At 36.7% G+C, this 18,739-nt stretch overlaps 1 protein-coding gene across 2 annotated transcripts; it reads left to right on the forward strand.

The window, feature by feature from the left end:
• Positions 1–17,870, forward strand: LOC588204 (peroxisomal bifunctional enzyme). 2 transcript variants are annotated; one of them, XM_030989998.1, is made up of 17 exons: positions 1–392; positions 2,344–2,380; positions 3,184–3,295; positions 4,287–4,425; positions 5,313–5,469; positions 6,244–6,373; positions 6,852–6,963; positions 7,539–7,626; positions 8,217–8,372; positions 9,195–9,458; positions 10,182–10,334; positions 11,047–11,218; positions 12,005–12,145; positions 12,745–12,869; positions 13,948–14,045; positions 14,565–14,677; positions 16,799–17,870. In XM_030989998.1, the coding sequence occupies exons 1-17, from the start codon at positions 244–246 to the stop codon at positions 16,876–16,878; spliced, it is 2,226 nt and encodes a 741-aa protein (XP_030845858.1). In that variant the 5' UTR covers positions 1–243; the 3' UTR covers positions 16,879–17,870. The 2 variants fall into 2 exon arrangements, with proteins under 2 accessions (XP_030845858.1, XP_030845859.1); XM_030989999.1 differs by lacking the exon at positions 7,539–7,626 and adding an exon at positions 7,688–7,775.
• Positions 17,871–18,739: the final 869 nt, after the last annotated feature.

Here is an 18,739-nt window from a genome sequence, read left to right on the forward strand (position 1 = left end):
CATCAGTTTGCACTGTGAAAATAGTGAGTAAAGTTCACGAACTTGAGAGGGTTATCACGGCAAAAGGATGGACTTTGTGACATCCAGCAGCCGTCCGAACCAAGAAGCCTAGCTCACACTGTATGCCTCTGTGTTTAATCTCCAGCTTAATGATCACCAACTATAATTTTACGACCATTAAAGTTATTTTAAACGGACGTGGACCGCCTGCATAAATTTCGTTATACAGCCAGCCTTCTCGCTATGTTACGTGCGAGGAAATTGGTACAGCTCTTCGTGAAGTCGAATCTGTGCACGAGTAGCGCGGTAGCATCAGAAGCAATGGCGACTCTATCGAAGCGTGGGCAAGTTGCCGTTGTGACTTTGACAAACCCGCCACTCAATGTCTTGAGGTAAATGATAAATTTGATGTTTCAGTTTTATACTGCATGTAATATACTAGGCCTACATCATCATGTCAACCACCAACACCATCTTATTCTTAACCTGTGGAAACCTGTGAGTGTGATTGTGAACAGGTGAATCATTTCCTGTATGAAATTAAATGGAGCTCAGCTCAGTACACTACAATACATACAGTAGTTTAGATGTGTTTTTATTTTAAAACTGAGTTGAAAGAATTTGAAGACGCAGTCACAGAATTAGTAGAACACGTCTGAAGCTTATGCTTATGTAAACCTAATTTGTATCATTAAATTCAAGAGTAAAAAACAGGACGGGTTCAAGTCAAATGCAAGACAACAATACAAACTCCTTGAATGGTGACGCCGGTCCTTGATCTACTCTGATAATTACTAAGATTAAGAAGTCACTGCTAGTAACATCTAGTAAAGTACATGAAAGTCAATGAATTTGAATCTGTTCTGCTAATGATTCTTGTGTTTAATATTAGGGCCAACATGTTATTAAATTCAGCCAAGTCTGTTTGTGCTCTGTCATTTAAACTAGAGTTTTTCCACAGTGAATGAAGCCTACAAATGTAGGCTGTCTCATTGTACTGTCTATATACCCAGATGTTATGTGTCAGGCTAACAGGTTGTGTATCTGGACAGTTGACTTAAAATACTAATTTGAGGAAGTTTACATGCTAAATTTTCATAAATCTTTCATTCAAGACCCCGGGTTCGACTCCCACCCAGGCGGATGACTGAAGCCTGCGTTGTGTGTTAACGTGCCCCTTCCCTTGTTCATAGACGCAGGTTATGTCAAGTGGAAAACACTCCGTCCCTCGGATAGGACGTTAAATGGAGGCCCCATGTAGAGAAGAGTCACTACCTTTGCACGTTAAGAACCCACTGCACTATTCGTATAAGAGTAGGGGGCAACCCCGGTGTAGTGGTCCACCTGCACACACCCCCAGTATAGTACGATAATACTCTGTAAAGAGGTCTGTACTCAAAAGGAAGAAGAAGAAGACTTCTGATAGACAAGGACAAATAATTAAGATCATGTTTACTGCTGTTTGGTGCATCACCGTGCATGCATACCAGACAAACGTGACGGCTTTATTTGCGCCCGGACACACAGCCTCCCATCATACAGGTATATGATGGGGTCGTGTGTTGTCTGGAAACCTAAGAAAATTTAAGCTGTCAAGTTTGCAATTGAATTTCTCCAAAAAATTGCATCAAGTACTATACCGGTACTAAAGGCATGAATATTTACCACTATGATATTGTCGACACACATTTGAAAGATTCATAAATATTGTCTACAAGCTCATTGATTTACTGTTTGAAAGAATCTTTCTGGATATTCAACCTTTCCAGACTTCATGTAATTATGTGAACTATTTTACCAAAGAGTCAAGGACCTTGTGCATGTTCGGAAACAATACCTGACTAACATTATGGATAAGAGTTTAATGTAAATAGCTGTATCTACTCTTAGTCTTTGACTCTTTACACTAACAAGTTTTTATCTATGATCGAAATTGATATATCTGTAGATGATTTTCATAACTTCAAAATGCATGCTCTGTTTAAACAGTTTATCATAAACTGTGTAATAAATAAAACTCTTCATGTTCATGATAAAGTCAAGCAATGGGACTGTATCTGATGTAATGGAATGAAGTATTTCCTAGTGGCAATACAAATCCTATTATAGTAAAAATAGAAGAGATCTACACCTATAACTTCAAGTGTGTTTGCCTTTTTGATAGAATGCATCATAGATTTTAAAACAATATGAAAAGAATGTAGTCAGAAATTTCCCCATGAAGGTTCCTAACTTCCTATTTCTAAATTCCTATACCTAAACATACGGTTTATTAATGTACATTTATTTATCTCTTTCTATTTCCTTTCCTATTTCTCTGTGTCACTTCTTTCTACCTCACAGCTACCCAACTAGAGCTTCTATAGTTCAATCAATCAAGGTGAGTAATACTTCATGTATTTCTGGTTTAAAAACATGGCACTTCTTCCTAGAGTTTTTCATTACAGTTAAGCCTTGTCCACGCTTGACTGACAAACAAGAACAAAATTACTGATCTGTAAAGAAGCATTCACATTCATATAAATAGAGTATATATCAAACATTTATGGCAGATAGATCTTAGAGTATATTTGGGGCCCAAAGATGCATGCAGCTTTTTCCACTTTTCAACAGATACAGCGCTTTCTAGAATACCAAGGTCATTGCATTTGATTCTGCAAGATATTCATCACTGCACTTACAAAGAGTCAACATGAATATTTATGCACAAGTACTAGCACCACCTCTACATGTAGGTTGTAGGTCAGGTTAGCGATTCCAAAGCATAAATCATCAAGGTGCCCTCTTTTCAAAACTATGCAAACAAGAGCATCCAGAACCGGTGCAATATGTATGTGAAAGGGTATCCATACAAAGCAGTATTTACATTCATATCTAAAGATTAGAATGTATGGTGTAGTGTATGCACAAAGCCTAAAGGTCAAACTTGTGAAGGTCAGCAAACCTTATGACTGAATTCCTAACCCCATCCATGCCATGAATAATGATCAGGTTCCTTCAGTGTAAACTTATTCTCATGCAATATGTTTAATCAACAATTTACTTTTGTAAATATATATATATTCAGCTTCTGAAAGTTCAAATATGATAACTGCTCAAAAACCAGGCTGCATGTTAGGGATTAAGCATCCATATTGTCGTACGCTCACTTTGATTTGTCTTCTTTTAATCCCTGTCCTACAGGAAGCAGAGCAAGATGCCTCAGTGAAGAGCATAGTCCTCTGCGGCTCTGGCAGGGCATTCTGTGCAGGGGCTGATATCACAGAATTCACCAATCCTGAACTGGTCTTCAAAGGTAACTGAGTGAACATGAAAAGTAGTATAGAGTTAATTTTGTCACATACATATTACGCCTTTGTACTAAGCAGTGCATGTCAAGGGGACTTGGCAAACCCAGTTGTACACAAGAAAATGGAAAAAAAATGAATCAAGGAAAAATCAAAAGAGAATCAACCCCTCCCAGCACGTTGACTTCTAGAGATTAGATAGAAACAGACAAATTAAACATTATAAGCAGTGTTTTATTCAAATGAAATAGACCAGAGCAAAGACTTAGAAAGTTAAGTCATTTGTGAAACTGAGAATAATTATGGGGATATGGGGAACTCTGTTTGGCAATAGGGTCATGATTTGGTGACAAACACTTACATATTGGTATTATTGGAATTCCTTGTGCACCATGCATGGTGAGTATACACATTTCGTCGCCTGGCTGGCAGAAGGGCACTGATAGCTCAAATTTCAGGTTAAAAATGAAGCGTTAAGCAAAAGGGCGTTAGCAGTAAATTGCCTCAATATTTTATCAAACCAGAGCTACCAAGTGTCACGCATTAGGCGAGACATCATGCATTTCGAGGGTCTGAAAACGCTCTCACGCACGACTCGCGCTAGATTAAAAAAAAACACTATACCTTATACATGTGTTATACCCTCGCACGCAGGCTCGTGCGCCAAATCATGAAAATGTCACGAATTGCGGATCTTTGAACTTGGCGTCTCTGTCAAACTGACTTATTTCCAACAACAAAATTGTGGCCGTGTTCTACTATAACATTTCTATTAGTCTTTTAAGTTTTTTAAACTAATTTTCGGGACGAAAAGCTGTTTAAATATAAAAAAAATCTTAAAATGCAAATAAATTGAAAAGCAGTTTTAGAGTCGCTCGTGTGCTAAAGCCCTTCTGCCAGCCAGCCAGCCAACGATTTGCATGTGTCTCCGTTATTGTACTACCATTATCCATGAATTTTAGTTTACTTATATTTTCAAGATTTGTTGTCCTTAAATAGAACCACACTTGATAGATGTGACCAAAGCGGTAGAAGCATGCAGCAAACCAGTCGTAGCCGTCATGCATGGTACATCATTAGGAGGTGGGGTAGAGCTTGCACTGGGATGCCATTACAGACTCATACATAAAGCTGGAAAGTAAGTATAAATGCTGTAATTGAGATCACAATTGTACACTGTACATGTGGTAACTATGGTAGGGAAATTCAGTTTTGGTACAGTTCCTATGCAGAACCCATGGAAGTCAGTTATACTGTACATGTATATGTCCTCTGCCACTGGAACATTATTTACAATGAGCATTCAAGACTTAAATTCATACTTGTAATGATTTGGAATAGCTGGCCCCGTTTACAAACCGATCAGCACATGATACGCATTGAACCTATGAATATTAAAAGTATATATATTTTCTGTCAAATGTATTCTAATGTATCACTGTATTTTACTGAGCTTTTTAATCTGTTAAAATCACGCAATTATTCACTTTTAAAATCTATTGCAACTATTGTATAAGTCTGTCTGGTTACAAACAAACACGACCTGTTTAAATTCAATGAATATCAGAGAGAAAATATTATTGCATGTTCACATTTATATATATATCTTTATATTTTATATTTTTACTATGAACTTGAACGAATTTTGAATTTATATCTTGTAATGTCTGATTTCACATGTATTTATTGTAATGTAATTTTTTTATCAATTTGTAAAAAGTCACACAATTCAGCCTTCGGGCTGCAAGATGATTTTCAATAAAACAAACCATTTATTTATATATATTATTGTTACATAGCGTTGTTAGATTTAGCTGTAACTGTCTTTGGTAGGATAAAAATCCCATCGAAAATACATGATGCTGTTTGGGGGACTTAAAGAAGAGAAAAAAGGTAAATTAGCATTTCTTTTTACCACAAGGTAGGGGGTAAAGTAATCGGGGTAACTGCATTAGGCCACCTACGTATATTTTAATAACCAGAAGAACCCATTTAAAGGAACTCTTTTCTTTCTTCTATCTCTAGGATTGGTCTTCCAGAGGTGCACATTGGTCTAGTCCCTGGAGCAACAGGAACTCAGAAGGTCCCTAGGGTTATGTCCATCCCTAACGCCATTGATATGATAACTTCAGGGCGCCATATATCAGCCAAGGAGGCTCACAAGATGGGCATTATTGACAAGGTTGGGCAACTAGCTATCAAACTCACCATCAATTACTCTGGGTATGATAGGGTCCAGTATTTTATGTTCCAGTTTACTTATACAAGTGGAGGAAGGAAGCTAAGTGAAGTATTGTAGCCCTCAATAATTGAATATACTAATAAAAACAAAGATTACATGTTCAATCTGTACTGAAAAAACATGTATTTCTCAAGAGAAATTACTGTTGCAGTCACATGATGTGTTTTATACATTGTGCAGTGTGTATGAAAATGTCAATTTATGAGTCGGTTGGAACCATGACAATTTGATTTGATATTCATCCTTCTAGATACACCTACATGTACAAATAGGTTTAGAGAAGCCATGTACCACAAAGCCTTATACTGTAAGCACCTTTAATCCTTAGCTCAAAGCCACAGACTTTGCATCCCTTTTTTAATAATGTCAAACCACTTAATTACAGACTACTACATAAAGCTGGAAAGTATGTATTACCGTAATTGATATCACAATTGAACACCCATGTTCACGGTTTGAGACCCGCCGCGGCACTAATGTCCTTTGGCAAGACATTGATCTACATAATTTGCCACACTCAACCCAGGTGATGTAAATGGGTACCTGATAGGAATTAATTCTTTGAAATGCTAGAGTGCCGTAATGGCAGCACAGCTAAAGCCGGGGTAATAATCTCCAAGTTTGGAAGCGCTTAGTGATTGCAATAAGCGCTATATAAAAACTAAGTATTATTATTATTATTATTATGTCTTTGCGTCAATCTTATTACTTTAGGTACTGGAAGATGATTACATGGAGCAGGGCGTGGCCTTTGCAGAGAGCATTGCCGGTGATCCTGTAGGACCAAGGCGTGTCAGTCAGATGCCTGTCAAGGTGGATGAGACCACACCCATGGTATTCAAAAGTATGTGGAGTGTAATACACCAATGATTTTTTTTTATTATCAAGTAACATGAGTGATAGTTTGAGATGTTCCATTGCTGTTATAATACCTGTTCCGAGTGATGAAAGGAACTTTTTTATTCTCTTATGGATATATTAGGTATATGAAGTAAGAACATTTTGTGGTCTTGTCAGTTGAACATAACCTTTTGCTTCAGATTAAGGGATCTTGGATAGATACATGCATGTATTTGAGGACTTATGTGCTCTGTTCTCGATCCACACTGGTGTTAAACCATTGCCTACTAGAACCTGGTGGCCCCTGTATTAAACCAATGGCAATGAATAAATTCAGTAGTCAACGAGTTAATATTAACCTCTTTCTTTCTCCTTTTTTAATTTTTAGAGGTCTTTCACAACTTCCAAAAGCAAATCGCTCACCGCTCTTGTGTACATGTAGTTATTTCTTTTGTAATTACTTGTTTTTTTTTCTTTTTCAGTGGCTTATGAGAAGGTTGCGGCCAAAGCCAGAGGCATGTACTCTCCTCTCTTCTGTGTTAAGGCTATAGAGGCTGCAACAAAGGCTAGCTCCTTCGAGGAAGGCCTCAAGATGTAAGAATTTTTTAGAACTTAATAAATGTTTTTACATTTATGTGCATGTAATGTGTTGTATATTTGACATTTTGTGTATTAATCTATAAAACAGCCAGCAAATTATTTTTATAAAAATTGTACCTTTTAATTTTTGTGTGTGACCATTAAATTTGATTTGAATTGATTGAACTTAATTGAAATAAAGTAGTACATGTATATAAAACAGGCAATGTCTTTTTTTTTTATCGCAAAAGACTTTATTTGGCTGACAAAGTATAATATTTCTCCTACCGGTATTTACATTTTGGAGTTATAGCAAGTGGGGGTCAGGCTTTCACCAGTAATAGTGAATGGTAACTGAGTCACCATTGCATGCATAGCTTGTATATACATGAACATTGAATTAGTTTGAGAGAAACCATAACGAAGAGAAATGATTGCATGGATCTCCTTTTAATTTGTTTCATTATTCCGATGAGAGATGAAAATTCTGCTTGACAATCCTGTTTACGTAATCTTCATGTGTGCATAATTATTTTGCTCATTCATTTGTTGTTGTTGACAATTCCAATTGGTTGATATTTTATTCCCAGGGAGAGGCACATTTCAGAATTCCTAGGCCTCGGAGAACAGTCCGGAGCTCTCCAATATGCCTTCTTTTCCGAACGAGCCGTATCCAAGGTAATAAATAGTAGCATTATCATGTAATTTTCATTCATTTATTTTGGTTTCAAACATTCAGGGAGAAAAATATTCAGACTTTCCTGGCCATCTCGGATCAAACCCAGGCACTTCAATATGCCTTCTTTGCAGAAAGAGCTGTCTCAAAGGTACATTGGCATTTCATTTCAGTTAATTTCATTCCATTTATATAATTCTATTTTAATTTCATGCCATTCCATTTCATTTTAGAGCTGTGAGTGGCATGGGCACTTTAAATGACCAATTCCTTGGATTTAATTCATTAAAAAGGCTGAACTACTGTATCCTCTAGAAGTTCCAAAAGAGTTTCTATTTTTCTGTTTGATACTATGGAATATGTAGGAGAGTACTGTCTAGTACTGGGTTTGTTTATCGTATATATAATGCGTGAGCAAATTAAGGGCTACACTTTGTAACATAGTTAAGTGATTAAGATTTACAGGAGGACGATAAATTTGTAGGTCTGTCCGATTGGTATCCATCCTGTACCTTTGGGAGCTATCACTGGTTGAACTCTCACAAACATTCTTGCCTAAACCCCATCCTCCATCTCTCTTTAATCCTTCCAGTGGCGTGTCCCTGATGGGTCAGCAAGCTACAAGACTGCTAAAGGTCAAGAGGTCAAATCAGCTGCTGTGATTGGTGCCGGGACGATGGGCGTCGGCATCACAATGTCAATGGTCATGGCTGGTATACCTACCTATCTCACAGAGCAAAACCAACAGGTAATGGTTCCATACGGCAACAGCACATACATGCACATGTACTCAAGATCAACAATGACCAGATTTTTAACAAAATCATACGTAATTCTATTTATCAACATAAGTGGATATCTACAAATTATAAGGTACTGAATTCAGAAACTGAATTTTTTTTTTTTTTTAAATTTTAAAGCCCCTCTACTCTAAATATTTGATGGCAAGAATTACCATTGCTTTCCAACAGAAAATAATTTCTTGATATCAAGAAATAGGAATAAATTTTAAAACTTGCCCTAAATACGAAGCAATACCCGAAGGTGTGACTGAGGCATTGGAGGGGTTTTAATGGTCAGTGCACTTTGTGAAAGTTGAATGACCAGGGGTAGTATTATTAAAACAAGTTTTACATTTGTTTTTTAACTGATAATCTAATTGTCATATCGATTCTAATCTTATGTTATGTCATTGGTGTGTAACTGCAAATATGTTACTCAGTATGTGGAACTCTTCTGCACTATGAAGATGGCAATTTAAAATTTGTTATGATAATTAAGATCATTCAAAAGTAATGAAAGTGAAACGATTTTCAGAAAACCACCCCATTATTTTTGACTGAAAAAACAACAACATTACAATAACATGAATAAAAGTTGAGAAATTTTAAATTGTCCTGCCTGAGATTCTAAATTTACTCTACATATTAATTGTAGTTGCAAAATGCAAATGGTTGAGGTAGTATGATGAGAGGAAAAGGTCCATTCAGCTTCTGTGAGACAACTCTAATACTGTTTTGAACTTGTATAAGCTTCAATAATTGTTTAATGTTTCATTGTCTGCCCGCAGTACCTTGACAAAGGTCTGAAGATGGTGCAGGGCATCCTCGCCCACTGGGTCAAGCAGGGTCGTATGAGCGAGGCCAAAGCCCAGCAGATCTTCTCCTTGGTTCGTCCAACGCTGACCTACGATGACCTCAAGGACGTTGACGTGGTGGTCGAAGCGGTCTTCGAGAATATGGCCTTAAAGAAGGAGATCTTGAAGACACTTGATGGTGTCTGCAAGCCCAGTGCCATCCTTGCTAGTAATACATCCACACTGGATATTGATGAGGTAACGTGTATATTCCATGAAACTTTATGAGCTCCCGTATCGCATAGCCGAATATATACACCATCTCGTAATCTTCGCTCAGCAATCAACACATGTAAACTTATCATTACAAAATCTAGACTCTCAGCAGCTGAAAAACATTTTTAGCCGCATCAAAGACTTGGAACAGCATCCCTCTTTCCATAAGGGGAAATTACTGGTCTTGCCACCTACAAAAGATCCCTCAAAACCTACCCTTTCCCCCAGTGATATATGTGATCTCCTTCATGTGTATTTGTATTTGTAAGCGCTATGGTACTTATTGTTTTTAGCGCTCCTAAATATTCAATATTATTATTATTATTATTATAGCTGGAATAGATGTACATGCATGCACACATAATGTAGATAAATTCAACTCTCCACTTACAAGTTCATTAAAATTATGTTTGAGTATAATCCAATCGTGTTATCTCAACAAACCATCGCTCCAAGGAATTGATAGCATAGTGTGTATTTTCTAATTCCCATAGGCTTAATACAGGGGCGCCCATTTCCTGTAAGCAATTGGTTAACATATTTATTATAGTACCCAAGACATTTTTGGGCTGAGGTCTAGAAAATGTGTATTATACTAAAATCTACCTTTTATTGATCAAGTTACAATGGTTCAATACCTTCCTTGTCTTTGACTGATTTTCTGTGAAATGGGTTCATTCTCCATTTGTTTCTCAAACATTTCAGATGGCTTCAGCAACCACTCGTCCAGATAAGGTGATGGGGATGCATTTCTTTTCTCCCGCTCACATCATGAAACTCCTGGAGAATGTCAGAGGTAAAGATACCTCACCAGAAACCATGGCAACTGCTATGGATCTTGGGAAACGCATGAAAAAGGTGAGAGTTATTCACTACCCATTGTTGACACAATAAAACACTCCTCTATCTAATTAATTAATTATAGGCATTTCTATAGCGCCGTCTATCTAGAAATTCTATTCCGAGGCGCATTAATTATTACCCCGGCTTTAACCTAGCTGCCAATACAGCGCTCCAGCACTTCAAGAAATGAATTCCTGCCAGGTACCCATTTACCTCACCTGGGTCAAGTGTGGCAAATGAAGATTAATGTCTTGCCAAAGGACATTAGTGCCGTGTCGGGGATCGAACCACAACCTTTGAATGTCAAGTCAATTGCTTAAACCACTCGACAACAACACTTCTTTCACTATATATGATGTCAGAAGATGTAGAATATTATTGTTCAGTGATTATAATAATAAAATTATGAAGAAGAAATATTGCCTTATAGTTGATGCAAAATTAAAATCATTGTCATTGTCCATTTGAACAAAATTTACTTTTTGATTTTTATTGTATATTAATAGGTACATGTAGTTAAATCTGAGTATCAAACACATTTATACTCTAGTAGAAAAAAAAAGAAGAGTAAAAGCTTCATAGTGGAAAATGTCAATGACTCCTGCAATGATATAGGACCTTTTTGCCTTTTCTCCTTGATTTTATACATAAAAGGAAGTTAAATAGTCCAAACACAGAGCGACTATAGAGAACGATATAAATAGATTAATTTCTCTTCTTTGAATAGATCTCAGTCTTGGTCGGCAATTGCCCTGCCTTTGTTGGAAACAGAATGCTTGCACCATACTCAAGAGAGGCCATCTTCCTCCTGGAAGAGGGCGCCCTTCCCAATGAGGTAGACCAGGTCTTGGAGGACTTTGGTCTAGCCATGGGTCTCTGTAGGATGGGAGACTTGGCAGGTGAGTCTCAACCTGGGTGGTGTTTCACAAAACTTGTATCAGTGATAAATGACAGTTTTTGTTTATAACTTACTGAAATCCTTGCTTCTGATTGGTTATCCAGCAGATATTTGTCATTTGTCATTGAAAAAAGGCTTTGTGAAACGGGTCTCTGGCCTCTAAATGTGAATCAGTAAAGAGAAGCACAATTTGGACGTCCAACTCAATTGCCTACAGAAACCTTGTAGTTTGTGGACTAAGCCTGTTTCTCATGACCGAATTCAGTAGTCTCTCTGTGTAAACTCCCATGATTCTGATTTTGGTTTAGGAGCACACTCCTGTCATCATCACAAGCACCATCATTATGCTCATTATCATGGTCATCATAATCGCAACCACCCCAATCACTATCACCACCAATACCGTACTCTTCATCATCATTGACATATCATTATCAGCACCATCATCTCCATCATTACCGTCATCATCATCATCATCACCACAATTATGTTCATCATTGTCATTGTCATCATCATCATCATCATCATCATCATCATCATCATCATCAACCACACCACCACCACCACCATCCTCCTCCTCCTCATCATCATCCTAACAATCTCTTTCTTACTTAGATGTTCATTTTATCCTATTGGCTGTAACCACCCAATTTATCATTGATTATCTATGCAAGTTTATATAGTATAATACCTCAATAATCAACCCTTTTAGCCATCTAGCAGTCATTTAGCACACTTCAACACATGTATTCACCGGCTGATGTTTATTTTTCTGGTGTGTTTATAGGTCTTGATGTCGGTTATAAGAGTCGTAAGGAATATGGTTACATTCAGAGGGAGGGACAGGAGGATTTCATCAGGAAAGGAGAGCGCTACAGTCCTCTGTCTGATTGGATGGTGGAGAATGGAAGACTCGGACAGAAAGCAGGTAAGAAGAATTGATTAGAAGAAAGAAGAACTGAGAGACAAAATAATTGACTGAGAGAAAGCACAGGTGATTGACAGAAAGAATGGATGCATAACAGCAAGAAAGAACAGAAAGAAAGAATACAAATAAATAATAATAATAATAATAATACATAACATTTAGAATGCACTTAATACAATGTTTCTAAGCGCAAAAGTGCAATAAAGTGGTAATTTTAAAGGGTTCAATAAATCAATGCAAGGACTATCAAGAACATTCGGGATAGAGGAACAAAGGAGAGCGAGTGACAAATCAACCAAGTGGGAGAGATAGAGAGAGATTGGGAGGGATTTAGAGATGGTAATGGTACAAGAGACAGAAAACATCAGGGGCATTACAAGACATTATTTTGAAATGGGAGGGGGGGGGGTAATTGGAATATTTAACCCACTTTAGTTTCAGTTTACCAACAAAGATGGAAACAAAATCCAATCTGACCATTTGGGGTCCAGATTGTTTTTCATAGTAATCAAAATTGTCATGCTGCATTTGTGGAATGCACAGATTGTATTGACTGTGTGAATAATATGTCATCAATGTTGTTGTTTTTTCTCGTCCAGGCAAGGGTTTTTACAACTATGGCAAGCCAGGCGGTCGCAAGCCAGCGGTCGATCCTGAGGTCACTCAGATGATCATGGAGGTCTCAGAGAAGGCTGGTATCACCAGACGACACATCCCAGCACAGGTGAAGTTTTGGTATCTAGCTCAGTGAATGTTATGTCTAAGGACTCTGCCTGGAACATATGGATAATCTGTGTTATGCCAAGATTGTATCTTATCAAACTGGTCAAAAACCAAAATATTATGCAGGCAAAGCTAATTGTTGTAAATGTAGATAATGGACAAGGACACTATTTATTTATTTATTTATTTATTTTTTTTTTTTGTGTTGCCTACATGTACATGATGATTATTTTATTGACAGTAATCCTTGTCAAACCATTTATGACCTGGGACGTTCCTTCTTTCCTACTATTGTGTTATGTTATACATATAAGCATGTTCTCTGAAAGACAGTGTAGTGTTAAAAGATGTTCAACAAGATTTTATTTGTAAATGTCAGTATAACGTTAATATTCCTATCATTCAGTGTGTACTATAACATATTGAAATTAAGATGGGAGGGAACTGCCTATTTCCCCTTTTCTGCCAGCAAAACTCTCCCAGTACTATGGATACTTCAGTGCTACCACATTTGCAGGCATGTATTACAAATCATATGTGCTGAGTCAAGTTCCCCAATGTTATCTCTCCTCATTAGTTTTGACAGTAACACCTCTTCCTCTGCGTAACTTCATAACTAATTTCAAGAAGAAAATAACTTCCTTTGTTCAAATAAATGAGTATCAATAATGAAATGTGGGCTGGAGGGGGGTTTCATGAAGCTGTTCGTAAAGTTACCCATGACTTTACAAATGACTTAAATATGAAAAGCCAAATAGGACGCTCAATCATTTTTAACTGCATCAACTAAAGTTGAACTATGCCGATGTAGATTAACATTCATATTATAAATAACAAACGTTTTTAATGCAAAGTACTGTATATGTTTTACCATATTTTAATTGAGGTTATTGGAAATGTATTCACATTTTGTTAAAACATCAGGAAAAACTTTGGGCATCCTATCCGGCACTTTATATTCAAGTCGTTCGTAAAGTCATGCATAAGTTTATGAACAGCTTTATGAAACACCCCTCAAATCAAATTGCATACAGCATGTAAAGGGTCAATTCAATCTTGATAACCTTTTCTTTTAACAGGAGATTCTTGAGCGGTGTCTGTATGGTCTTATCAACGAAGGTTTCAAGTGCTTAGAAGAGCAGATAGCATCATCAGATGAAGATATAGATATGGTCTGGTAAGAAGACAGCTTTCTACTGCTTTAAACCTGGGCCCCTTTTTACACAGAGTTGCGATTGATCCAAATCAATTGCAAGTCCTCTAATCAATCGCAATTTTGCAGTCTCCTATCCCTTATGTACATACTTGCGATTGATATCAATCGCAAATAAGGCCATGTAAAAAAATATACATGTTTAGCGTCCCCGCCCGCTTCCTTTTTGGGGGCCGCCAAAAGTCTTATAGGACTGGATAGAAAAAATTTGCTCTGGTATCTAAAACGAAAAGTTGTCAATTGTGCATTGATCTGTCCAAGATTCATTAAAAACTAAGACATACACTGTAGACCATACATTATCAAGTCAAACTAAAGCATACATTGGCTCATTTATGAACAGCTGAACAGCTCACAAATGCCATTTCTCTTTTATGCACAGTAAGCAAAATGATATTATCGAATGTTTTTTTTACATTGCTTATTTTAAGTGGCTTAAAATGTCATCCTTTTTCTTTCCAATCTTGTGAAAATATCTTTTAGGTTGTATGGCTATGGTTGGCCAAGACATACAGGAGGACCCATGTACTACGCTAAGAATATTGTCGGCCTGCCTAAAGTTCTGGAGAGAATAATGTTTTACCACTTCGAACATCGTAAGTGGAATTACCAGTAGTTTATTTCATCATACATGCTATTATTAGGGACTTTTAGATTTGCGTGGACTGATACGTGTGACGTCCATTCAAGGCAGTGCATTAAAAGGACGTCGATCGTAGCAATCCCCATTGTCTTTGTGCAAATCTAAAAGTCCCTATTATACAGTGTGTCCCGAAAAAAACTATACACTTTTGAAATGGCTGCCGAATAACAAATATATGATTCTAGGGGGAAAAGTTTTATATGTATGGAAAGCTCATAAACTCAACTTTCATATGACACCAAAAAGTTTGAAAATAATTCATGCTTGGGTGAGTACTGGTCACTTTTGTAAAGGGTATGGAAACTAGGTTGCGCAGGAATTAGCCTTCCAATTTGTGAGAGGTAAATCCTTTGAAGCTTACCGAATTGAGGGTGATATGATACATTCATGATTTGCTGAGTGAATTTCATGGTTTATTAAACCAAACTTTTATGCACGGAACAGGAATTTATTTTTCTATTGTAGCATTGTAACTTTCCCTGGTAGACTCAGTGGTGTGTTCATGACAGTCCGGATGGGGTGATGGTACATGTTGTAATTTCCATGTTACAAACTGTTATTTTTTACATTTGTGACTTTGAATAAAAACCTTCACCCCACATTTCAGTTACCATTTACCTGAAGAATAAGTAGCCGACATCTTGGACATTCCTTTTGTCAACAAACCGTATTTGAATATTCAATTTACAATATCCCTACCTGGGTATTGAGTAAATCAATGAGATGTTCAACTAATCTTACAATAATTGAAATGTGGGGTGAAGGTTTTTATTCAAAGTCACAGATGTAAGAGAATAACAGTTTGTAACATGGAAATTACAACATGTATCATCACCCCATCCTGACTCCCATGAACACACCACTGAGTCTACCAGGGAAGTTACAGTGCTACAATAAAAAATGCAATTCCTGTTAACTCATGCATAAAATGTTAATCCCATAAACCAAACATTTCACTCAGCAAACCCAAACTTATCACAATTGATCATAAATTGGTCATATCATCCTCAATTCGGTAAGCTCCAAAGGATTTACCTCTCACAAATTGGAAGGCTAATTCCTGCGCAACCAAATTTTCATACCCTTTACAAAAGTGAGCAGTGCTCACCCGAGCATGAATTATTTTCGCAACTTTTGGTGTCATATGAAAGTTGAGTATATGAGCTTTCCATACATATATAACTTTTCCCCCTAGAATCATACATTTGTTATTTGGCAGCCATTTCAAAAGTGTATAGTTTTTTTCGGGACACACTGTATGGTGTCACCTGTGCCTTGGAGGTGAAAAAGTGAACTGAATCAATGTAACCCTCAGGTCTCTCCTCCCGGTATAACATATAGGGGGTGCCAGATGGACCACTACACAGGTTTCCCCTACTATTATACAAATAGTGCAGTGGGTTCTTAAACCCCGTGTAGATTCTCCTCTACACAGGGACTCCACTTTGCATCCTATCCGAGGGATGTATACCCATCATCGATCCTTATTGAGGGTTCCTGTTTTCTTGATTCCATTCTCCATGTCTGTCTTTAGCCACTCCAGACTCTGCTTCTCTCGTCATGTATGGACAAATTTTCAGTAGTATTCTGATCCAGATGAAGATATTGCACAAAATACGGAAGGGGGATGGGCGTTGAGGGTTTAGGCACTTTTTTGTGTGAGATGGATGGAAATATTATTTGTTACTATGAGTTTCAATGTTGATTGGTCACTTTAAAATGAGACCAGTTCACTTAAAATACCAAAGGTATTCCGAGGATATGTGGAAGGGGGGGGGGGGGTTCTTTTTGTTTTTCAATTAGGGTTCAAATTTTAGGCCTGCACATAAAGACTTAATCAAATTTCAAAAGCTATCTGTGCAAGTATTTGGTTGATCTAATATCGTACATGCACCTGGATACGCCTGTGATAAATTTTTGAGGCACAGTTAAATCATTAGCCTTACATGTACCTTCCATTATACATGTTCCAATTATGGTATTCATGATATTTACTACTTCACCATCTCAATTTCAAATGGAATCCGTTGTCTATCTTTGTAAGTGTTTCTCTTTGTATTGTTTCCCCATACAGCTAACAGTCCATACTGGAAGCCTAGTCAGCTACTCATAGACAGGGTATCAGAGGAGCACCCACACGCCAGCAAACTGTAGCAAGCCACTGAGTAAACTCTTCATGTGGAAGCCACATTGGAAATGACTTCACAATAAAATCTTCACAATTCATTGAAAATGGCCTGTTTTGACAAGCTAAACTTGCATTCTATATACATGTAGTACCATAACATCGTACTGCATCCGCAATAGCGCCATCTACGACACAGGTCTGAGGAAGCTTGCAGGACACAAGTGAAAGCTTACCAAAACAGATCATTTTTCTTCTGATTGTCAAGACAGAACATCACCAATAAGATGAACTTCTTCAGTGATTAAACATCAGAAGTATTTTATGTATGATGTACAGATCATTCACGATATCTGTATTCCAACTTCTTTATAAATGAAGCTCCAAAAGACCAAAGATGATAGATTATTCATTGCAGATCTATTTTTATACCCGAGTCCCACCGCCAAACCAAGCGACTTGGTCATTCTTCTGTCTTTCATTCTGTATGTTGACAAATCTGTCAGCCATATTGGTTTGACTATAGTATTAATTAATAGGTTACTGGAATAAAGGCAACTCCATTTATTAATTCAATCATATTACTTCTTATTCTTTAATAATTTGATTATTTGTATACAATGCTGGTGGTTTGGTGTTTTTGCATGCATGTAATCCATGGATTAGCTGATGCCAAGTATGTATTTTATCTTCCATTGTGGAGTGTGGATTATGTGAACAAGTACAAATGTATTAAAGAGGGAAGTACAGCTGCAATGACTGATAAAGCCTTCCATGAAATGTGTATCCAGTATAGAAATGAATTCCCAAAACATAAGATAAATGTTTATTAATCCATCGTTAGTATTGATAACAAATTTTTGAAGACCAAATTCCAAATTGCCTTTGTATATATGGAATGCTTGCCATATCCGGTATAAAACGCAATACTCAAATACAAAGAAGTGGGACCAGCTAGATATCCTTTTATAGCAAACCAGTTTTTATAATGAGGCTCCACTGTACCAATATTTTTGTTAAATTCAGAAACAAGATGGCAAGTACACCAGCAGATATGTTCTTATTTTCGTATTTTATTGATCATTTTTGTGATAGGCAGTGGAGAAGAGACTGCACAATGTTTGTTGTATTGGTTATATAATAATATTGCCATGTAATTTTTGTCAATGAAGTTTTCACATTCAATAAGTGAAGTGCCTTCAAAATTACATGTACATCTTGTTTATAATACTGAAATGGATTTAATCATGTGAAGAAATGTCATTTGATTGGCATTCTGGCCTACTTATATGGTTTATCATTTTCTTGGAAGGGGGGGGGGGGGCGGCGGGATAATTTTTGAAATTTGTATTACATGTAACGGAAAAATACAAAAAAATATGATTTTAAGAAAATGAGAATTATGTATGAAATTATCTTTTCCATCCTACCTTGAAATTATGTATCGATCTTTCCTGAAATAGTTGCATAATGGATAGATAATTTTTCACTTATCAGCTGCAATTACTGGTTAAATACAATAAACTTGAGATTTTCAAATTGCCTATACAGACAAATTTTATATACTTTAGCATGTGTTGTCTAATTTGAAATTCCAGACATGATAATAAAGTGAAATTATTTTACATATGGTTTCCACAAGTTTTTATTTTGACATTACATTAAGTGCTGTATTTAAAAAAAAAATAGTTTGTGTTAATTCCAGCCAATATCAAGGACTAAAGAACTACAAGTTACTCGTAATATTCTTTCAATTTTTGAACTGAACGATATTTATTGTTTTAACAGGAAATACAGAAATTACAAATTTGTCTTCATTGTTATCAATATAATCATGAAATTGATTTATTTAATGAATTATAATTAGTTGGCATTGATCCATAATGCACC

The sequence above is a fragment of the Strongylocentrotus purpuratus genome, unplaced genomic scaffold (assembly GCF_000002235.5).
Source record: "Strongylocentrotus purpuratus isolate Spur 01 unplaced genomic scaffold, Spur_5.0 spur5_scaffold_19, whole genome shotgun sequence".
Classification (NCBI taxonomy): domain Eukaryota; kingdom Metazoa; phylum Echinodermata; class Echinoidea; order Camarodonta; family Strongylocentrotidae; genus Strongylocentrotus; species Strongylocentrotus purpuratus.

Excerpts from the sequence above, each read along its gene's own strand:
- LOC588204 (XM_030989998.1), top strand. The coding sequence starts at position 244 with ATGTTACGTGCGAGGAAATTGGTACAGCTCTTCGTGAAGTCGAATCTG. Across the intron at positions 4,426-5,312 it reads CTCATACATAAAGCTGGAAA|GATTGGTCTTCCAGAGGTGC; the intron begins GTAAGTATAAAT and ends TTCTATCTCTAG. Across the intron at positions 6,964-7,538 it reads TTCGAGGAAGGCCTCAAGAT|GGAGAGGCACATTTCAGAAT; the intron begins GTAAGAATTTTT and ends TTTTATTCCCAG.